At 52.4% G+C, this 22,116-nt stretch overlaps 1 protein-coding gene across 4 annotated transcripts; it reads left to right on the forward strand.

The window, feature by feature from the left end:
• Positions 1 to 1,749: 1,749 nt before the first annotated feature.
• GPR35 (G protein-coupled receptor 35) lies at positions 1,750 to 21,765 on the forward strand. 4 transcript variants are annotated; one of them, XM_019711644.2, is made up of 2 exons: positions 1,750 to 1,877; positions 17,085 to 21,765. In XM_019711644.2, the coding sequence occupies exon 2, from the start codon at positions 17,095 to 17,097 to the stop codon at positions 18,010 to 18,012; it is 918 nt and encodes a 305-aa protein (XP_019567203.1). In that variant the 5' UTR covers positions 1,750 to 1,877; positions 17,085 to 17,094; the 3' UTR covers positions 18,013 to 21,765. The 4 variants fall into 4 exon arrangements, with proteins under 4 accessions (XP_019567203.1, XP_074172277.1, XP_019567200.1 ...); XM_074316176.1 differs by lacking the exon at positions 1,750 to 1,877 and adding an exon at positions 3,747 to 3,865; XM_019711641.2 differs by lacking the exon at positions 1,750 to 1,877 and adding an exon at positions 10,803 to 11,112.
• Positions 21,766 to 22,116: the final 351 nt, after the last annotated feature.

Raw genomic sequence — 22,116 nt, forward strand, 5'->3', positions numbered from 1 at the left:
CAGCCTGCTCTCCTCCCCTCCCCCGTGCCTACCCCCCACACCTCCCCGTGCATCTTCCTCCCCATCTTCAGGGCCTCCTCCCCTCCACAGCCCAGCAGTGACTGGGGCCAGCTCAGGACCCTTGCTGCTCCTTCCCTCACCCTTTGGTCCCCACTGTGGACTCCCTGCTCTCAAAGCTGTCGCCAGGAGCATTCCAGCCTCTCCTCCATGGCCCATGGCACCCTTGAGCCAGCCACTGCCCCTCCTGGACCTTAGTTCTCACCTGTGCAGCATGGGCTGGGGTGCACACGTGTCACCCAGTCCCCAGTCCTGGGGGGCCTCTGCTCTCCAGGCGGGAGTAGGGCCATGAGTTCTGGGCTTCCTTCCTCGCCCACATGGAGTGGGGGTCCTCCCCCAGGTGTTTTGTAGTGCCCAGCTGGTGCCCATCTTTGTGTGTGAGTCCCTGTGGGCAGGAGCCCTCTGGGCTCGGTGTCTCTGTCCCTCTGACTCAGGCTCGTATGGGCCACACAGCCCTGCCTCTGCCATAGAGCCCCTCCCGTAGACATAGCTTGGCAGAAGTGTCTGTGTATACACACATGTGTGGGCACACAAGGTATGCATATATGTGTGTTCATGTGTTTGTATGTGCACACGTGTGCTATATGCATGTGTGCACACATGTGTGCTTTGTGTGCATGTGTACATGCATGTGTGTGCATGTGTGTGTGCATTTGCACGGGTGCATGCATGTGTGCATATGCAGGGTGCACATATGTGTATGTGTACATATGGGTGTGTGTTGTGTGTGTGTATCTGCAAGTGTGTATGGGGGAAGGGAAAGCTGTTTTGCACCAGCCACACCAGAAAGTCAGGCCCAAATGTAGTCAGCCCGGAGCTCGACGTGGCCCCTGCATCCTGGCCTCCCCCTCGGGCAGCCCCAGGCCACCCTCCGTCCAGAGTCCGCTCCCGAGCACACTGTGGCCCACGGTGTCCTCCTGCCATCACTGCTTCCCGCCTCTGACTCTCAGGGATATCTCGTCACTACAGGACTCCTGAGAAGACCCCAGCTTTTCCTTCACTACAGTGGAGCTAAAACAAAAAGTCACAAGAGAACTTTCCGTGCTGAACAGGAACCAGTAGAGGGGTGTTCGGCCGTCTTTTTAAAAATCTTTTTTATTTGGAAGTTTTCAAACAGATGCAAATAGACAGATTTGTAGAAAGAGCCCATGAGCCCATTGCCCCGCTGTGGCAGCCGTAGGACCCAGCTGATACTGGGTCACCTCCGCCATCTATAGCCCAGGAACACTTTGAAGCAAGTGCCAGCCACTGTGTCCTTTCGTCTACCAGAATTTCAGAATGAATGAAAGAGAAGGACTTCTAAAACTCCATGATGGTGATACCGTTTCCACAGCTAACCAGAACGTGAATGTGACTGTCATTTCGTCACACGCGCAGTCAGCCTTCACCTATCCCCTCCGTCATGAACACTGAAGAAGTAAATGGGTGGCTGGACTGGGAGCTGCAGAGTCCGGCTGAGCACGAGCTCCCTGGGTGCGGTCGCCGGCCCGCAAGGGCCATGACACGGGGCGGGGCGGCGGTGTAGGCCCCACAGGCAGCCCGCACCCCAGACTTGGGGACCCACCCCCACCTGCCACTCTCCCCATAGCCACTCTCCCAGCCCCAGCTCTGCAGGGAGGCCTCCTGCCCGCGTCCTTGACCTTGGCTGGGGCACTTTCTCCACTCTGACTCAGTACTTTCCACACCCAGGTCCACACAAAGGCAGGAGAATCTTCTGGGCTCCTCGCAGTGAGATGACCCCTGCCCTGTCTGCATGTCATCTGACTCTCGCCTGGCGTGTCCCGACCTTTCTCCCGCCTCCTGCCTGCACTGTCACACTGGTGAGTAAAGGCTTGCTTGTGACTTGCGGTTTGGCTCAGCATCCTGACTGGCCACCTGGCCACCAGCGGCTCGACGGGATTCAGACAGAGTCCCTGCCCTCCAGTGACTGAGGTGTCGTCAGGTCTGTTAAGGGACAGGTTTCTCCTCCTTCTCTTCATCTCCCCTGTTGTGGGTGCCTTGCCTGTAGCGTGGCCCCCAGGCGGGGTTCGCAGCTCCCACCCCGCGCTGTCACGCTCAGCTCCCATCCCTGGGCCCGTAGCTCTAGGTGCGTGATCAGGTTCAGGTGTGATTTGGGGTTTTGGCAGGACCGCTCCATGAGTGACTGACTTTGGTGTTCTTTTTAAGTGTAATTACAAATCCATGGGCTTAAACATTTTTGTGTTCCAATTCATTAAAATTGTTCTTGTGTGATAGTCAAATCACCCCACCTTTGGGCAGAGGGAGCGAACCCGAGCGAACCGAGTCTCTTTGCCCAACAGCCTTGTTCTCTGGTATGAAGAGCTACTCCAGGCTCACGGTACCTGTTTCCTGACCCAGATGTGCTGGTCCACGTCTCTCAAGAGACCCCCAACACCCCCCAGAAATGGTATCCGGAGGCCGCAGTCTGGAGGCAGGGGTGCTTGTTTATCGGCCTTGTCGGTGGACAGAACCGCGTGTTTTCTTTGTACAGTAAGACGGTCTGAGTACACGCCAATACCTTCGGTCAGTCCCGACCTACCTGGTTTTGACTAATCTTATTGACGTACAGCTGTGTTCTTCACCCCACACCAGAAATGTCAGCAATGCCCAACATAACTGCTCTTTCGTTTTACCCCCTAACGCACACAATAACCCCCAGATAACAATACCAGCACTGCCATCAACAGCATGGTTACTGAAAAGTTTAAGGTGCTTGTATGTGCTTTTAAGGCCCTTGGGTTATATACCGGGGGCACCAAAAAAATGCATATAAGTGGACACTTTGGTCAACATTGCTCAAGCAGTAGTTCATTATCAGAAGTGTCTGGACGCTGATGGGAACCACTTTGAGCATCTCTTGTAATTGCAGAAGTCAAACGTGACTTGTATTCATCTTTTGTTATCAGTCTATATTGAGTGTTACAATTTTAATAGTTTTTTCCTTTCTTAGAATGTGTACACATTTTTTTGGCACCCTCCGTAGATGTACACACAAAACTGTTTTAAAATCACTTGGAAAACGATTACAGAAAATGAAACATCTTTGCCATTCTTCTGGTCCTCAGACTACAGAGACGTACAGTCAAAATGCTGATTTTAAAATCGCTTTGAGGAGTTTGGTAGGTTTGCTACCAACCGATGATCCAAGTTCATAGTTTCATCTTGCTTTCAAGTTTAAGAATTCCTTTAAAATCGTGATTTAATTGAATTTAGTAATTACATAAACATTTACTTGTTTCTAAAGCCAAATCTACAAGCGAAGGAGCATTCACAGAAGTCTATTTTCTACCCCTCTTTTCCTCCCCCCATTTCCACCTGTTCCCTGTAGGTCGCAATTTAACAGAAAACAAGCTTTAAGGCTTATCCCTCCATTTGTAAAAACATAACGTGCTGGCCCTAAGCAAACAACTAATACACAGGTGCCAACACCTGTACCCTTAGCGCACACCCTGCAGACAAGCACAGAGGCGTCACAAAGACATCCCCTTGCTGCTCACAACTGCCCTCCATGCTCCACGCTGGGGACGGTCACCCTCGGTGCCGCCAGTGCCCTGCGGATGGATGGTTGCCTGGCTTCCCAGCTGGGGCCACCGACGGCCACAAGAAGCAGCCTCGGAGCATCTTTTTTTTCCCCTTTTTCAGCTTTAGGTCAATGTTTAATTTTTTTTTTTTTTTTTAGAAGGAAAATAGTGGGATTTATTAGAACTTGACATCATTTATGAGGAAAATAAAGCTGAATGTGTGATCTCAGACTGTCTTAGAAAATTCAGGATGTGTGCTTGCTGACCTGCTTACCAAGGACTTTGAGGTAACTTATTAAAATAAAGATTAGATTCTTATCTTGATGTGGTTTGTGGGGAGCATGATCCAGGAGCCTTGTGTGTTGAAGGTAGAGAACAGGGTTGGGAAAAACTATGAGAAGATAATTTTACTGGGAATTGGAGGTTAGGGGTGATTGTTGCAAGTGGTATAAACTTAACTCTGAACTTCCTAGCAGCCCAGGCAAAAGAAAAACGATCAGATTATATACATAGGTTCTGCTCCTTCCCACCATTGCCTAATAAAAAAGAAAAGCATCTGACCGCTGTGCTGTACACCGGAAGCCGAAGCTGAACAAAACTGAATGTCAACTATAATTAAATATATATGTATATATTTATATATAGCCAGGGGGACTAAAGCACAGCATAGGGAATACAGTCAATGGTATAGTAACAGCTATATACGGTGTCAGAGGGGCAGTAGACTTGAGGGGGGCTATCACTTTGCTAGGGGTGTAAATGTGTAATCATTATGTTGTTTTGTACATCTGAAACCAACACAAAAAAATAAAATAAATAAATAAATAAAAGGCATCAATTCAAAGACATAGACTTCCAAATTTTAGTTGTATGTTTCAAGAGGAAAACACCATGTTGATTTTTTTTATCTGCAGAGATAGTTTTTTTTTTCTTTCTTTCTTTCTTTCTTTCATTTTATTAGTTTTAGGTGCACAAAACAAAGTAATAGTTAGACATTTATCATTTATATCCCTCACACTGTGTCAACCCCTCTCCCCTCATCCACTATCCCTCTGACATCGCACACAGACCTTACATTTCCACTGTCCCTATTCCTAATGGTGCACTCTGCTTCTTGTAAGTATATACATTACAACATTATTGATTACATTCCCCAAATTAACTTTCGTAACCCCGTGGCAATCTTGTGTCTACCGATTGTGTTTTCTAATCCCCTCACCTTCCCCTTATCCCCCCGCCGCCGCCCATCTAGCAACCCTCAGGTTTTCCTCTATGTCTCCGAAACTGTTTCTGATTAGTTCATTCATTTATTCTTTTCTTTAGATTCCACATATAAGTGAGATCATATGGTATTTGTCTTTCTCTGTCTGACTTATTTCACTTAACATAATGTTCTCTAGGTCCATCCATGTTGTTGCAAATGGTAAGATTTCTTTCTTCTTTATGGCTGTGTAATACTCCATTGTATAAATGTACCACAGTTTCTTAATCCAGTCATCTACCGATGGGCATTTCGGTTGTTTCCATGTCTTGGCTATTGTGTATAGTGCTGCAATAAACATAGGAGTGCATAAAGTTTTTTGAACTAGAGTTTTGGATTTCTCTGCATAAATACCTAGGAGTGGAATTGCTGGATCATAAGGTAGTTCCATTTTCAGATTTTTTAGATACCTCCATACTGTTTTCCATAGTGGCTGCCCCAGTCTGCATTCCCACCAACAGTGCACAAGTGTTCCCTTTTCTCCACATCAGCACCAGCACTTGCTGTTTGTTGATTTATTGATGATAGCCATTTTGACTGGGGTGAGGTGGTATCTCATTGTGTTTTTATTTGCATTTATCTAATGGTTAGTGAGGTTGAGCATTTTTTCATATGTCTGTTTGCAATCTGTATGTCCTTTTTAGAAAAATGTCTCTTCATGTCCTCTGCCCATTTTTTAATTGGGTTGTTTTTTGGAGTTGAGTGAATTTTTATAAATTTGTGATATTAACCCCTTATCGGATATGTCATTGGCAAATTCAGTAGGATCCCTTTTTGTTTTATTGATGGTTTCCTTTGCTGTGAAAAAACTTTAGTTTGATGTAATCCCACATGTTTATTTTTTCTCTTACTTCCCTTGCGCGAGGGGATATATCAGTAAAAATCTTATTCCGGGTAATGTCTGTAAAGTTTCTTCCTCTATTTTCTTCTAGGAATTTTATGGTTTCAGATCTTACATTTAAGTCTTTAAACCATTTTTAATTTATTTTTGTATATGGTGTAAGGAGGTGGTCCAGCTTCATTTTTTTGCATGTGTCTGTCCAGATTTCCCAGCACCATTTATTGAATAGACTGTCTTTACCCCACCATAAATTCTTGCTTTCATTGTCATAAATTAAATGGCCATATAGGCATGGATTTATTTCTGGGCTCTCTATTCTGTTCCATTGATCTATGTGTCTGTTTTTATGCCAGTACCATGCTGTTTTGATTACTGTAGCCTTGTAGTATAATTTGATGTCAGGTATTGTTATACCTCCCACTTTGTTCTTATTTCTCAAGATTGCTGAGGCTATCCGGGGTCTTTTATGGTCCCATATAAATTTTAGGATTATATGTTCTATTTCTGTGAAAAACGTCATTGGTAGTTTGATAGGAATTGCGTTGAATATGTATATTGCCTTAGGCAGTATGGACATTTTAACTATATTAATTCTTCCTATCCATGAACATGGTATGTGTTTCCATCTATTTGTATCTTCTTTCATTTCTTTCTTCAGTGTCTTATAATTTTCTGAGTACAGATCTTTTACTTCTTTGGTTAAATTTATTCCCAGGTATTTTATAGTCTTTGAAGCAATTGTAAATAGGATTGTTTTCTGAATTTCTCCTTCTGATGTTTTATTATTGGTATATACAAATGCAACTAATTTCTGAATATTAATTTTGTATCCTACTACTTTACTAAATTCATCTATCAGCTCTAATAGTTTCTTGGTGGAGTCTTTAGGGTTCTCTCTATATAGTATCATGTCATCTGCATATAATGACAATTTTACTTCCTCCTTACCAATTTGGGTGCCTTTTATTTATTTTTCTTGTCTGATTGCTGTGGCTAGAACTTCCAGCACTATGTTGAATAGAAGTGGAGAAAGTGGGCAACCTTGCCTTGTTCCTGATCTTAAGGGGAATGGTTTTAGCTTTTCCCCATTGAGTATGATGTTAGCTGTGGGTTTATCATATATGGCCTTTATTATGTTGAGATATGATCCCTCTATTCCCACTTTCTTAAGGGTTTTTATCATAAATGGCTGCTGGATTTTGTCAAATGCTTTTTCTGCATCTATTGATATGATCATGTGATTTTTATTTTTCATTTTGTTAATGTGGTATATCACATTAATTGATTTGCGGATGTTGAACCACCCTTGCATACCAGGGATGAATCCCACTTGATCATGGTGTGTGATCTTTTTAATGTATTGCCGAATTCTGTTCACTAATATTTTGTTGAGGATTTTTGCATCTATGTTCATTAGAGATATCGGCCTGTAGTTTTCTTTTTTTGTGGTGTCTTTGTCTGATTTTGGGATCAGTGTGATAGTGGCCTCCTAAAAAGTGTTTGGGAGCCTTCCCTCCTTCTGGATTTTTTGGAAGAGCTTGAGGAGAATAGGTGATAATTCTTTTTTGAATGTTTTGTAAAATTCACCTGTAAAGCCATCTAGTCCAGGGCTTTTGTTTGTTGGGAGATTGTTGATTACTGATTCAATTTCCCTGGTGGTAATCAGTCTATTCAGGTTTTCTGTTTCTTCTTGAATTAACCTTGGAAGGTTGTATGCTTCTAGAAAATTGTCCATTTCTTCCAGATTGTCAAATTTGTTGGCATATAGTTGCTCATAATAATTTCTTAAAATTTTTTGTATTTCTCTGGTATTTGTTGTCACTTCTCCTCTTTCATTTCTGATTTTATTAATTTGGGTCCCTCTCTCTTTTTTTAAATGAGTCTGGCTAAAGGTTTGTCAATTTTGTTTATCTTCTCTAAAAACCAACTCTTGGATTCATTGATCTTTTGTATTGTTTTCCTGGTTTCTATTTCATTTATTTCTGCTCTGATCTTTATTATCTGCTTCCTTGTACGCCCTTTGGGTTTATTTTGCTGTTCTTTTTCCAGATCCCTTAAGTATGAAGATAAACTGTTGATTAGTGATTTTACTTGTTTCTTTAGGTAGGCCTGCAATGCTATGAATTTCCCTCTTAGGACTGCTTTTGCTGCATCCCACAGATTTTGGGTCATCATGTTTTCATTTTTGTTTGTCTCAAGATATCTTTTGATTTCCTCCTTGATCTCATGGTTGACCCATTCATTATTTAGTAACATGTTATTCAGCCTCCATGAATTGGTGTGTCTTCCAGTTTTTTTCCTGTAGTTCATTTCTAATTTCATAGCACTGTGGTCAGAAAAGACAATTGGTATGATTTCAATTTTCTTAAATTTATCAAGACTTGTTTTGTGGCCTAACATGTGGTCTATCTTGGAAAATGTTCCATATGCGCTTGAGAAGAAAGTGTATTCTGCAGCTTTGGGGTGAATTGCTCTGAAAATATTGATTAAATCCAACTGGTCCAATGTATCATTTAAGGCTGTTGTTTCCATATGATTTTCTGTCTGGAAGACCTGTCCCTTGTTGTCAGAGGTGTGTTGAAGTCCCCTACTGTGATAGTGTTACTGTTGATCTCAGTCTTTATGTCAGTCAATATCTGTTTTATATATTTAAGTGCTCCTTTGTTGGGTGCATAGATGTTTACTAGGGTTATGTCCTCTTGTCGGATCGATCCCTTTATTGTTATGTAGTGCCCTTCTTTGTCTTTTAATATGTTCTTCATTTTAAAGTCTATTTTGTCAGATATAAGTATTGCAACTCCAGCTTTTTTCTCATTTCCATTTGCATGAAATATCTTCTTCCAACCCTTCACTTTCAGCCTGTGTGTGTCTTTTGATCTGAGGTGAGTCTCTTGTATATAGCATATGCAAGGGTCTTGCTTTCTTATCCACTCAGCCACCCTATGTCTCTTGATTGGAGCATTTAATTCGCTTACATTTAAAGTGATTATTGATAGGTACATACTTACTGCCATTTTAAAATTTGTAGTTAGATTGTTTTCATCTTTCTTCTATTTACAGAAGTCCTTTTAGTATTTCTTGCAATGCTGGCTTGGTGGTAATAAATTCCTTTAGCTTATTCTTTTCTGGGAAGCTCTTTATCTCTCCATCAACTTTAAATGATAGCCTTGCTGGATAAAGCAATCTAGGTTGTAGGCCTTTGTTTTCCATCACTTTGAGTATCTCCTGCCACTCCCTCCTGGCCTTCAATGTTTCTGCAGAAAAGTCATTTGATAGTCTTATGGGAGTTCCCTTGTATGTAACCCTCTGTCTTTCTCTTGCTGCTTTTAGGATTCTCTCTTTGTCTTTAACCTTTGCCATTTTAACTATAATGTGTCTTGGTGTGGACCTATTTGGGTTTATACTGGTTGGAACTCTCTGCACTTCCTGGGCTTGTATGTCGGTTTCCTTCATCAGGTTAGGGAAGATTTCTGAGCTGCTAAAAGCCCAGAGCTGCGTCTGCCTCTGCGCACACTACTGATCCCTGGGTGTGTCTCCGCATTTGTAATTGCTCTGCCCTAGCTAGGCAGGCCAGAAAGTTCGGGGCTGTGGATGGAGGGGTCTTCTCTCTCCCAGCCCAGCCGTGTCACACTCTTCCCACAGGCCAGAAAAGGTGGTGGCTGGGAGTGGAGGAGTCTCTTCTCTCCTAGCCCAGCAAAAATCACGCTCTTTCCAGCCTCTTCCCTGGGTCAGAGCTGCACGCTGGTCTTCCCAGATCCTGAGCACTAAGGCTCCTCTGTAATCTGACACTGCTCCTCAGTTCAGGGGCCAGTTTAAGTCTCTGGAAGGGCGGGGGTAGGATTGGGAGGGCAGGAGGAAGGGCCCAGGTATGAAGTTTGTGTCCTTTGTCTGACCTACGGCCCAGCTGGAGGTCTCAGCTGAGGTTACTGCCTCAAATGCTGGATATGCTGCCCCCTTGGTGGGAGAGATCAGCTGTGCGATGCAGGGAAAGAGCCCAGCTCCTGGCTTTTGTGGTCTCTGTTCCATCCTGGGATCCCCTGCGTCTCTGCAGCCGCGGATGCCGGCCGCATCTCCACTTGGCTTCCTCCCCTCTTCCCCTGCTCGCCCAATTTGCCCCCCTTCAAGTAATCCTTGCACGAGTCTCTTAGCTGTTCTGCGTGATTTGCAGAGAGTCCTTTGATGGGTTATAGATGTCCTGTTTGTGATAAGATCCGGAGGAGAACTCAAAAAGTGCTCCCTGCTGCCGCCATTCCTATGACATCACCCCCTCAATGTTTAACTTTTAACTTTAATGTGCATATACGTTCAGAAGCATCTTCCTCATCTGTCTGTCTGTAGAGTGGGTTTCCAGAAGAGGGGCTACAGGGTCAAAGGCTCTAATTCAGCTGGAAACTGACAAACGCCTCCCCATCCCCCACGGGTTTGTGCCATGTTCAGTTTCAGCAGGTGACATCTGAGCATGTCTCCCCCCAGAGACTGTTAGCAAACAGAGGCTTGGGCTTTGCCATGTGACATCGCAGAACACTTGTAACCTGTATTTCTCTTTTGAGGAGTATGCTGAGAGCTTCTCATATTTTTAATGAGCCATCTACATCCTCTTTCGGTGAATTTTGCGTTTGTATATCAACAGCTGGCATCTTGCCCAGTGTCCAGAGGAACTGTCAGAAGGCCGTGGTCTGGGGAGGAACATAAGAACCCTCAGCAGAGTGTTTCTCAGGGAAAGTGGAAGACATCCTGCCTCAGTGTCTCTTGGGTGCTGGTTAAACTACCACTTCTTGGGTCTGCCCCTGACAGACTGGCTCAAACCAGCCAGAGGTGGAGGCCCGCTGCCCTTGGGGGTGAGGGACACCCCCGGAGAGACATGCCCTTTCAAAGGAGACCCCCCTTCTCCTGCTCCAAATCCAGCTGCGGGAGGGTCGTGACTTTCAAGCAGGGTACACACTCAGCCTGAGGGCCTCTCCAGAGAGCAAGGCCTTGAAACTCCTGTCCGGCAATGGGGGCCCCTGCAAATTCTTGGGCAGGGGAATGATCACCTGGAAGAGGGTGGGTGTGGTGAGTGGGCAGGGGCCAGGATCGCCCTCTGTGCTGGGAAACGAGACCCCTCACTCAGGGCAGGCAGCTCGCGGTTGGAGCCCGTGGGGAACAGCGCTTCCAGGACCGGGGCCTGGCGTGGGGCCAACAGCCAGCCTTCCAGTCAGAGAAGCCTCAGGAGAGAAAGGGGAAGAAGCTAGGAGTGTAGGAATAACTCAGGGGCAGCAAAGGGGAAGAGGCTGGGGGAGCCAGGAAGCTGCGGCTGGAGCACGCCCTGAGGCCCCCCACAGCCACTGCCTTGACTGGGGGCAGGGGTCCCAGAGGGCTCAGCAGCTGCAGAACAGGGAGCAGGTGGCCCTGGGGAGCCAGCCCAGGAGGAGGGGAGCAGAAGCTGTCCAGGGGTGAGTGAGCCGACCTGGGGCAGCGAGGGGCCCGGGGTTCGTGCTTGGCGAGCTGCCTGCACCCAGTAGTCTCCTCTGGCCATCGGCCACACCTGGTCTGCCTGTGCAGTGGCCAGTCCTGCTGGGTGAGGGGCTGCAGCCAGCAGATGGGGGCACGTCTATCACCTGCCCAGAGGCATCTATATGCTGGGGTGACAGAAGTGAGCCGGGGGCAGGAGGTTCAAAGGGGGGCAGCTGTCCTGCGTCTGAGTGTCCAAGGGCGGAGGCTCTGAGATGCATGGCTGCTGTTGAAGGGGGTGGGGGGTACGAGGAGGCACAGGGAAGGTGGTGCCGTGGATGCTCCCTCACTGGGCCTATGCGGTGGGGGTGGGGGCCCCGACAGGAAAGGCAACCCCTCAGGTCCATGTGCTCTCCCCCCAAATGATCTTTCCGTAACCCCCACATGACCAGTGGAACCAGGGATGCTTTGCTCTGGATCCCCAGGCACAGCCAGGCCCTGAGGGCATCCGTGACCTTCCCTCAATCCCTGCCCTCGGTGCCCACCCTCACTCTCAGCAGCAGCTCACCCGGCCCAGCCACATTTGCTGAGTGAATGAATGAATGGGTGGGAGAGTGGCATGAGTCTCAGAGGCCACATACGACTGTTGTGTAGGAAGACAGGCAGGAAGGAGTCCTGCGGTGGGGTGGCAGCTGCAAGGGCAGGGCTGGGAGCCCCAGGAGCCTGCAGGATGTCCTGAGCTGGCCTCAGCCTCCCCTGGGGCCCTTCCCTGAGCGTTCTTCTAGATCGAGGGCCCGGCAGCCCTTTGCCCTCCAACCCAGTGGTTCGGAGGGAGAGGCCGGAGGGCATTCCTTCAGCTCTGCGCCCAGCCGCACACAGGCTTGGCACATGGACTCTCCAGACTCAGCAGGTGTGAAGCAGGAAAGAGTGCTGGAGCCACAGCAAGGGGTGGCCGCACGTGAGGGAGGCCACCAACATGGAGTGGTGCTGGCAGCGAGGCTGGTCCCTGGCAAGGCCTCCTGAGCAGAGGGTCACTGCTATGGTTTGGAGGCTGCCCAGCAGTGAGGGAATGGGCCTGGTGTGGACCCTGAAGCCTGCCCAGCGTGGCCAGGCCTCTCGGACCCCAGGACCCCGTGGGCTTGAAGGAAAGGACCCGGCCGTGCTGGGGTCAGCCGCCAGCCCTCCACTGGGAGGGCGCCAGCAGCATGGTCAGTAGAGGGAAGGGCTCAGGGGGCACATACCCCATCCCACCCGGGCAGACATTTCTGAGTCTGCAGTCACTAATGTTTCTGGAGCACCTGCTGTGAGCCAGGAACCCTGCTGTCCTATTAGTAGGAAGTCTGGGGAAGTCAAAGTTATGTGGAAATTTTCAACTGGCCCCTAACGCCCGAGTTGTTCAGGGTCAAATGTACACAGAGGAGCTATTTTAATTCCTGGGAAGTTGTATGAAGAAAACCTGGTGCAGAGAGGGCACTGGACTCGGGTGGGGAGGAGGCCAGCGGGGAGGAAGGGAGCCCATGGTGAGGTGGGCAGGCTGGGTCTGCAGGGATGTGTGTGGGGAAGTTGGGGAGACAAGGGTGGAGACCAGGCCCTCAGCGCGTGTGGGCAGGAGGCCTGGGCCAGGCCCCCCTGCTCGGAGCCTCAGTTCTGCTGCTGTAAGCCAGCAGGGGTGGGGTCAGTGTGATCCCCTGTCCTTTGCAGTCTGTGCAGAGAGAGATGCTGTGGGCAGGTGCCAGGGGCTGTGGGCAAACTGAGGAGACAAAGCCCCTGCTCTCGGGGTACATGGGCTAAGCAGGGTCTGCAGGAAGGGCTGCAGAGACCCGGTGAGCAGGGTCTCTCACCTGGACTCAGAGTACACAGGTCTGACAAGGTGGCTGCCCCATGGAGGCCTGGGGGCATGGGGAACATTCTAGACTGGAGGATGGGTGGTCTGGAAAGAAGGCATCTGAGGAGGAGGGCAGCTGCTGGAGCGGAGGGAAGAGCAGGTGGCTAAAGCAGGGGCCAGAAGTGGACCCGTCTGGGCGTCCCTGCTGGTGGCTGGCCAAGAGTCTCTGCGTCCGTGCATGTTGGTCACCCATTAGCGTGAATGCGTGTCAGGGTGCACAGTGCAGTAAGCAAGCAGGCTTCCTGTCAGGTGCTAGGCATGGGGCCAGATGACCGCAGCCACGGGGGCCCAGCGGGGGACGGCCGGCGCCTCCAGAGATGCAGCGTAGATAGGGCTGGGAGAGGTGCTTCTGCACTGCAGAACCATGGGGGTCTTGCTCGCCAGGTTGTTTCCAGAACAAGCGCTCTGTCATTCATAGCAAGCATGCTGGTTCTCTGGAAGTGTCAGCACAAGTGTCCCAGTACCCACTTCCCTTCCCAGAAATTCCCCAGACAGCCCTGGGCTGGGGTGGGAGGGGGGAACCCATCACCCCACTCTGCTGTCGTCAGCCCGCCCACCACCTATCCTCCTTAAGGAGAGGTATAGTCACGGCCTGAGGGGAGGGTGGGAGACGGTTCAACCTGGGAAACCAAGGCGAACTGCAGGTCAGTACCAAGAGGGGCCTGGGGTCTCAGAGGGGGCCAGGGCTGTGACGGGAGCTTAGAACCTCAGGGGAGTGTCCTGATGGAGTTCTGAGGGGGGCGATGGTCTGGAAAGGGGGGCCCTCCTCCATGAATGTGGACAGCAATGCAGAGAAACTCGGGATGTCTCTCAGGGCCTGGTCTCCCACCTCATTTGAGACTCTGAAATCCACGTTGTGGGCTGTGACCAGCACTGGAGAAACTAGACAGAAAATGTCTCAGTGCTGCATTCCTAGTTGGGTGAGCTCTGTTTTGTGAAATGTTTGCTTTTCATTTAGTGGGGTGACATCGGTTGATAACATTACACGAGTGTCAGGGGTCCAGTTCTGAAATGCGTCATCTGTATGTCGCCTTGTGTGCTCCCCACCTGCAGTCTAGGCTCCTTCTGTCACCACGTATGTGACCCCCTTGGCCCTCTTCATCCTCCCCCCTCCTGACCACCATGCTGTTGTCTGTGTCGGTAAGTTTATTTGTGTTGTTTGTTTGTTGCTTTGTTTTACATCCCACATATGCGTGAGATCATATGGTTTTGTCCTTTTCCATGTGACTTCTTTCACTTAGCACGATGCTCGCAAGGTCCATCCATGTTGTCGCAAATGGCAGTATTTCATCTTGTTATGGCCGAGTAGTATCCCATTGTGTATATGTACCACCTTTATCTGTTTGTCTATTGATGGACACTCACAAGTTAGGTTGCTTCCATAACTTGGCTACTGTAAATAATGATGCAACGAACATGGGGGTGCAGATATCTTTACAGATTAGTGTTTTCACGTTTTTCGTGTAGATACCCAGAAGAGGAATGGCTGGGTCATAAGGTAGTTCTATTCTTAATGTTTTAAGGAAGCTCCGCACTATTTTCCAAAGTGGCTGCACCAATATGCAATCCCACAGCAGTGCCCGAGGCTTCCCTTTTCTCCACATCCTTTCCAGTTTTGTGAAACTTTTGTTTCACTCACACACACCTGTCCTGGATCCTAGGGTGTTTCTTCTGTGGACTCCCAGCTCTAGAGGCCTCTACGGTACCCAGGCAATGGGGGTCTGCACCCCACTCTCTATCCCAGATCCCCCTCAGGAGTTGTCAGACAGGAGGGGCCTAGGGAGGAGGCAGTGTCCTCGGGCCTCCCAAATGCACGCACAGATTTCTTTCCATGTGATTGCACAATGCAGACCAAAGGGTGGCTTTCCACTTCCTGTGCAGAAGGCAGGCTGCACAGGTCTCTGCCATGGCAGCTTCCCCCAGCAGGAAATGACAGGGCCCCTGGCAGCTCAGCACTCTGAGCACTTGCTCTCTGCAGTGGAGCCCCAGCTACCCCAGGGCAAGGCTGCACAGTGTCTGTGGGAGGGGACGGCCTGTATATGTGGGCAGGAGGCCGGCCGGGTCTGTCCCGGACATATATCCCCAGGCTGGGGCCAGGCACAGGCAGGGATGTGCAGTGGCTTCTGGGACCCCATGCCATTTGGGTGGGACCTGGGACTTGACTTCCTAAGCATTTCTGGAAGGGACCTGAAAGGACAGAGATAAGGCCCCATCAGCAGGGCATGGTAACCTGGGAGGGTCCGCAATTGACCTGCTGCAGGCACCACTGGCAAGAATAGTGAGGAGTTGGCCCTGGACCCAGCCCAGGGCCGGAGAGAGGGGGACAGTGCTGATGGCACAGAGGACCGCCTGAGACTGCCACCCCTGCAGAGCCACCCCTGCAGTGCTTCCATCAGGTTCTGAGGTCACTGGGCTGGGGGAGGACCTCGCAGAGCTGGCCTGGCAGGTCACGGGTGTTTCTGGGTGGGCTGCAGCCAGGAGGGCAAGGCAGGCAGGAAGGGAGGATCCCAGCAGTTGATTCCAGTGGATTCTGGAGGGTCCACAGAGCCTGGCGTAGCTCAGGGTCCGAGGGAGCTCAGGACCTGCACAGAGGGAGGCGTCACTCAGAGATCAGGCAGAGAACAAACAGAATCCTTTGAAAATGAAGAGATTGTCAGGATGTGTCAGGAGATTTTACACACGGTGAAAGTATCTGTGAAACTTTAATTGCTGACAAATGTGCCATTTTAAAATTCAGAAGGGATGGAATGGAGTCTTTGGTGGACTATTGCTGTTTCTTGGCTGAAATTTGTGCTCCTGCTTCCCTAATGGTCTGAGTCTGGAGGTTCCCAGGGGGCCGCAGGCGAGGAAAGGAGCCCCTCCCCCAGCCCAATGAACCTAATGCTGCAGACGCTGGGTTCTGGATATTTCTTCTCTTCATGTGCGGGGAGCGGGAGGGGAGCAGAACCGGCCCAGCCTGGCCCTGGGCTCTTCCCTGGGTGGACTGACCCCCTTCAATGGCCCAGGTAAAGGGCAGGGAGCCCCCAGAGAGCCTGTGCTCATTGGGAGAGGGAGGCCACACTCCCCCAGGCCCTTCCAGCCAGAGGAACCAGGTGGGGGGGCTGGGAGCGGCGTGGAAGGCGTGTGCCCTGTGCCCCCTGGTCCCACGGTGTGCGACAGTGCATGTCCTATGAGGGGAGACTGAGGTTGGCCTGGCTCAGATGAATCCAGAAACCTCCCAGCAGCCTGGGCTCTGACAGACTGGTCCCAGCCGTCCTGGGCTATGCGGTGAGCACGTCCAGGGGAGAAGGGCCAGCAGGGATGGAGAGGGTGAGGTTGTGTGAGAGTATCTGCCAGTGATGGGGTGGAGGCCTCAGGGCACAGGATTGGGGGGGCGGGCACTCGGGGGGGGGCAGGAGGAGGGAGGCCAGATTTCCGGAGTTTTCTGGGGAGCTGTCCGAAGCCACAGCCCCTGCTGTCCTGGAACTCTGCTGGCAGAAATAGCGGGTGGAGCAGGTGCTGACCAACCTGCTGAGATGCAGGTGTGGCTCACAGGTGGGCACCTCCTGCAGTAGGTCCAGGGAGGGCGTGGAGGGGGCGGGCAGTTGTGCCCTGGGCTTTGTCCTGAGCCTGTCTTGCAGCCACCTCTGAGCCGTCTTGATGAGAGGGGCACTGGGGCAAGGGGTGGTGGCTAACCACCCTCCCTGGGCTCCCTGTCCTGACAGCTGGAGGAGGGGGACCCTCTGGATCTGAGAGCTGGCTCTGCTGGGACTGGAGGTGGACAGTGAGCTCCTCTTGCCTTTGTCTCTGGCCAGCAGCAGGCAGGGCCCGGGAGAGGAGGGCTCCGGAGAGGGAAAGGGGTCTGGCTCCAGGACTGAGGTGCTCAATGTGTGACCTCAGGCCCGCCTGGCCTCTGAAGGCCTTTCTTTCCTCACCCGTCCCGTGGGCAGGGGTTTGACCTGCAGGTTACCTGAGAGCTTCTTAGGATTTCTATGAATTCTTTGGGAAGATGACTTTGGAGCTTCTGGATATGGGGTGGGGCTCACCTCCTGCACCCCTGGTCTGGCCAGTCGCTGCCTGTCCTCCTCACCCCCTTCTTCCCTCCTGCAGCCCCAGGACCATGAACAACAGTACCTGCATGCTCAACGAGCTCACCTGTCCTGTGATGCCCACACACATCTCCTACGTCTACCTGGGCATTATGCTGGCACTAGGCTTGCCACTCAACGGCCTGGCGCTCTGGGTCTTCTGCTGCCGTCTGCGCAGGTGGACGGAGACCCACGTGTACATGGTTAATCTGGCGGCGGCCGACCTCTGCCTGCTCTGTGCCCTGCCCTTCATTCTCTACTCCCTGAAGGACCGCTCCGAGGACACACTGCTCTGCCAGCTCTCCCAGAGCATCTACCTGGCCAACAGGTACATGAGCATCAGCCTGGTGATGGCCATCGCCTTGGACCGCTACGTGGCCGTGCGGCACCCGCTGTGCGCCCGCAGGCTGCGCTCGCCCGGGCGGGCTGCGGCTGTGTGCACGGCACTCTGGGTGCTAGTGATCGGCTCCCTGGTGGTTCGCTGGCTCCTGAGGGAGCAGGACGGTGGTTTCTGCTTCTTGAACCAGTGCCGGCAAAACCCCCACACCGTGGCCTTCTCACTGCTGGGCTTCTACCTGCCCCTGGCCGTGCTGGGCTTCTGCTCTCTGCAGGTGGTGACCGCCCTGGGCCAGAGGCCAGACACTGACTCGGGCCAAGCAGAGGCCACCCGGAAGGCCACCCGCATGGTCTGGGCGAACCTGGTCGTGTTCACGGTCTGCTTCCTGCCCTTGCACGTGGTGCTGACGTGGCGCCTGGCTACAGGCCTGAATACCTGTGCCATCTCCAGGGCCCTCTATGTCACCAGCAAGATCTCAGACGCAAACTGCTGCCTGGACGCCATCTGCTACTACTACATGGCCAAGGATTTCCAGGAAGCATCTGCACTGGACGGGCCCCCCAGTGCCAAGGCCCACAAGAGCCAGGATTCTGTGTGTATGACGCTGTCCTAGGGGCGAGCGCCGGCACGGGGAGCCAGGCCCCGGCTCCCAGGAGGTTCAGCCTGCTGGGGAGCTCTGTGACAAGCAGCAAGGAGACCCGGGATCGGCCCTGAACTCGCCGTGGCTTGTGGGCACTCTCCAGGAGGCCTTCTGGGCACGGTGCCCCAGGCACAGAGGCTTGGGAGGCGACAGCCCCACCACTGGGATGGAAGAGGGACAGGGACAGGGATAGCCAGAGGACTGAGGCCTGAGCAAGTCCACCTGCAGGGACTTGGAAGGGGCAGCACACCTGCGGTGCCCAGAGCCTGGCGCACCTGCCGGGTGGTTCGAGGCTTCAGTGTCCAGCCTTCTGAGGCCAACCCGCTGGGGCGGAATAAAGCTGCCCACCAGGGCTGGCCCTGATCGGGCTGTGTGGGTGCCACCTGTGCTCACCTGCTGAGAGGCGGGAGGGCCAGGCATCTCCCCCAGATGACTCCCTATGGTTCTCTACCTGGGGCTCTCCTTGGGCCCTCAGACCTGCTCCCCACCCATCTGAAGTCTGGTGGGTGCTGTGCACTCCTGGCAGGGGCGCGCTCAATGCCCTCGGCCTGGCTTGCTCCTGCCAATGCAGGCCCAGGACCCCTCAGCCGACCCCTTGTAGGGACTGCACAGATGCGACAGAGTGGTGGAGGCTGGGGGCAGCGAGGACGGGGAGGGTCTGTCGAGGGGACTCTGTCCCGTGCGTCCTCAGGAAAGTGGATGCCCTGCCTGCTGGAGGAAGGGCTGGGTGCTCAGCCAGGTGGCGTTGTGCTGTGTCCGCATCTCCTTGGCCTCCGTGATGGAGCTGGGAAGCCAGACTCAAGTTGGAGCGACCAGAGGCCACTGTGCCGGCCCCAGGTGGGCCTGGGTTCAAGGCCAGCTCTGTCTCCTCCCACCTGTGTGTCCTCGGGCACAAAATGACCTCCCTGCCCTGTTTTCCCGCTGTGGTGGGAGCGAGAATATGACCACATCCTAGCAGGGCTGGCCTGCCCGTCCAGGTGTTCAGCCTCCACCCGCCCTCACCCTTCCTCAGGCTTCCCCTTACCGAAAGCCCTTCTCAGGGGAACCCCACCTGTGTCCCCTTCCTCAGAACCCAAGCCTTTGGTGGCCTCTGGCCACCATGCCTGCATACGGGCACCTGGGAGGGGCGGGGCTGCATTCTGTCCTGGGAAGGCACAGGGTGGCCAGGCGTGTCCAGTGGGGCAGGGACGGGATAAACGCAGGTGTGAGGATTCTGGTGTGAGTGATGGCAGGGCTGTAGGTGGCCCTGTAGGCAGCCTGCACCCTCTCCTCCCTCCATCCTGCCCCCATCCCTCCTGTGCCCTCAGACACAGGTGGTGGCCTTTGGCTAGCCCCACAGCCTTCACCCCATCCCATCTGCCCCAAACTCCACACACCCGATGTCCCCAGGAATGCTTCCCATGGCTCCCCACACCCCTCACCCTATCCAGTCTCCCCATGTGTCTTCCCCCAACCCTGGTCCTCCAGCACCCCAACCCTGCCTGCTGTCCTCACAGCCCTGCCCTGCTGTGGGCAGGGCCAAGCTGACGGTGTCCAGTCCCTGGCTTCTACCACCCTGGCCCTCCAGGGGTTTGATTTCCAGGGAGCAGAGGAGCCAGTGGGATGATTCTGACTTCAGCTGGGCTGCCCACTGCACTGACCAGTGACACAGGGCTGAGCATAAGCACCTAGTCCTGTCCTTGGCCAGACTGGGGGTCAGAGGGGTAGGAGAACCAGGCCGGGGACTCAGCTCCAGCACCCCCGCCCCGCCCAGCACTGAGGGACTGAGGAGGGGGCTCCCAGATGGCCAGTGAGACCAGAAACAGGAAAGAGCTTTAGACGGAAAAGTCAGTTCTGGTCAGGTGGTAGTGGCCTCCTAGAGCCTTGTGTTAAGAAGGATTCTGAGGTTGCTGTGGGCTCAGAGGCACAGCTGATGTGACATCTGCACTGGGTGAAGCTGAGCCCTGCCCTGCGCCCACATGTGGCCTGCCAGGGCTGCCCTCCCTGGGGTGGAGGAAATGAAAGCAGTGGGAGGGGAGAAACCCGCAGGCCTCCAGGTGGTGGTACTGGTGGGCGGCACCCAGCGCCCCCCTCCTGTGGATGCACTGCTGCCCACCTCGCTGGTCCTTGGGGGTGCTATCCTCCCCAGTCTCTGGCTGTGACTGGGGATGCACACATTCCCTTTCTGTCCTGCCTCTCGGGGCTTGCAGCACAGTGGAGGCAGCTGGGCTTCCACGAGATCCCTGAAGGAACCATGAGGAAAGGAACAGAGGCGAACATTGTCCAGCATCCCAGGAGCTGGCTTCTGAGCTCTGAGAACAGCTCAAACACTCTGAGCATCCTACACCACAGGAGGGGCTCTGGGCTGGGCCGGGCCGGGCCAAGGGGAAAAGCCTCCCCCAGCATGAGGCTGCCCCTGCCCCCCATTCTCCAGGGCCCAAGGGCTGCCCGGTACATTGACAGGACAATTAGCAATGAACAGGCTTCTGAAAGAAAAGCCAATTCATTTTGAGGCTGCATCAAGAGGCGTACAGGGCGCGTGGGTTCAATTTGTGAGATGTCATCAGGCTGTAACCTATTATCTATGCAGTATGTTACTTCTAATGAAAAGTTTGTTTTTTTGTTTGTTTTTGTGTGTGTTTTTTTTCAAAAGGGCCAAGGAAATTATGTCCCATATCATCATTTCTTTTCAAATGAAAGTCAAGGTTCTGTGTAACTATAAATAAATATATACTTACAAAGATTGGTAAAAAAAAAAAAAAAGAGGAGTACAGGGCCCAGAAGGTGGGAGACACAAGCTCATGCCCTCTCTGCCAGGGTCACACCTGGGTATTTTCTCTGGCTGGAGGCCTGTTGAGCACGGAGCCCTGGGGTAGGCTGGTGAGGGCTTGGTAAGCCAGACCCCTTGGGAAGAGCCAGAGGAAGCTGTGGGCGGTCAGCTGAAGGTGAGGGCTCTCCTAGGAAGTGATGGCCATCTGTAATCCCCTAGGAGCAGACAGGCTTAGGGGGCTACAGAGTCTAGACGCAGAGAACTGCCCAGAACCAAGCTGCTTCTGACCAGAGAGCAGGGTTTGATGCAGAATCTGAGTGGCCAACAATTTTCCTACAGAGACTGAGCTGCTGCTGGGAAGTCCCATGTCACCCTGTTCCTAATAGTCTGCTGTCTGTCTGGCTGGTGCCTGTTGCCTACAGCTGCCAAACCGTTTGTTCCCCCGCGCTCTTCCCAGGATTTCACAAGGGAGGCCTCAGCAAACTGAAGCCTGATGGAATTATATCGCTCCCTCCCCTTCAATGGATTCCTTGGAGATGTGCGTGTGTGTGGAGGCAAAGTTCAGGCTGGAACACAATGGGAACTTTCGGAAAGACAGCCAGCAGGCTACTAACACACAGATCTTGAGATTAACAATCATTACCTCTTTAGAAGTTTACCAATAAAAACTACACGTTGGCCCGATTCGGGGCTCAGTCCCCGAGACTGTTCCCCTTGGCCAGAGCTTCAGTTCTATTCCTGGCTACTGTCTTTTCTTAACCCTGCACTGCCCTTCTCCCTCCCCACAACCCATGCTGTGCTGGACGCGACAGGTGCCAGCGTCTGTGAGACGTTTCTCTGGGCAGTTGGCTCCCTGAAGGCTCTTCCTGTCCCTGCTGGCGGCGAAGCCTGGCTGCAGCGTGGTCTGGGGAGGAGGGGCGGCCGGCGGGCGGCCGCTGTGCTCCTTCCAGGAGCTGCCTGAGGTCCCCACTGTCCGTGAGCTCTCGGTGGGATTCTTCCTAAGCACACAAACCCGTCTCCTGTGTGAAAAAAGCATCAGTCAGGTGGTGCAGGCTGGGGCAGGGGTGCGCCCAGCCTCAGGTCAGCACCCTCAGCTGCAGGGACCTCGCTTCAGGGCTGCCCCTCCTCCCAGGAAGGGGATGGTGGAATGCAGAGTCCAGCCAACTTCAGGAAACTGCTCTCCACATCCCCAAAGTGACCAAATGGCACAGCAAGACTGACCACACTGAAAGCCACACACGGAGAGGATACATCAGCCTCCGCCTCTTGTGCAGGCAGAATCTAGACTGTCCCCTGGCATCAAGGGTGCCCTCCAGCCCCTGCCACCC

Source organism: Rhinolophus sinicus, linkage group LG01 (genome assembly GCF_036562045.2).
Source record: "Rhinolophus sinicus isolate RSC01 linkage group LG01, ASM3656204v1, whole genome shotgun sequence".
In the NCBI taxonomy this organism is placed as follows: Eukaryota; Metazoa; Chordata; class Mammalia; order Chiroptera; family Rhinolophidae; genus Rhinolophus; species Rhinolophus sinicus.

What these genes read in the sequence shown, in the direction of transcription:
- GPR35 (XM_019711644.2), top strand. Translation starts at nt 17,095, where the DNA reads ATGAACAACAGTACCTGCATGCTCAACGAGCTCACCTGTCCTGTGATG.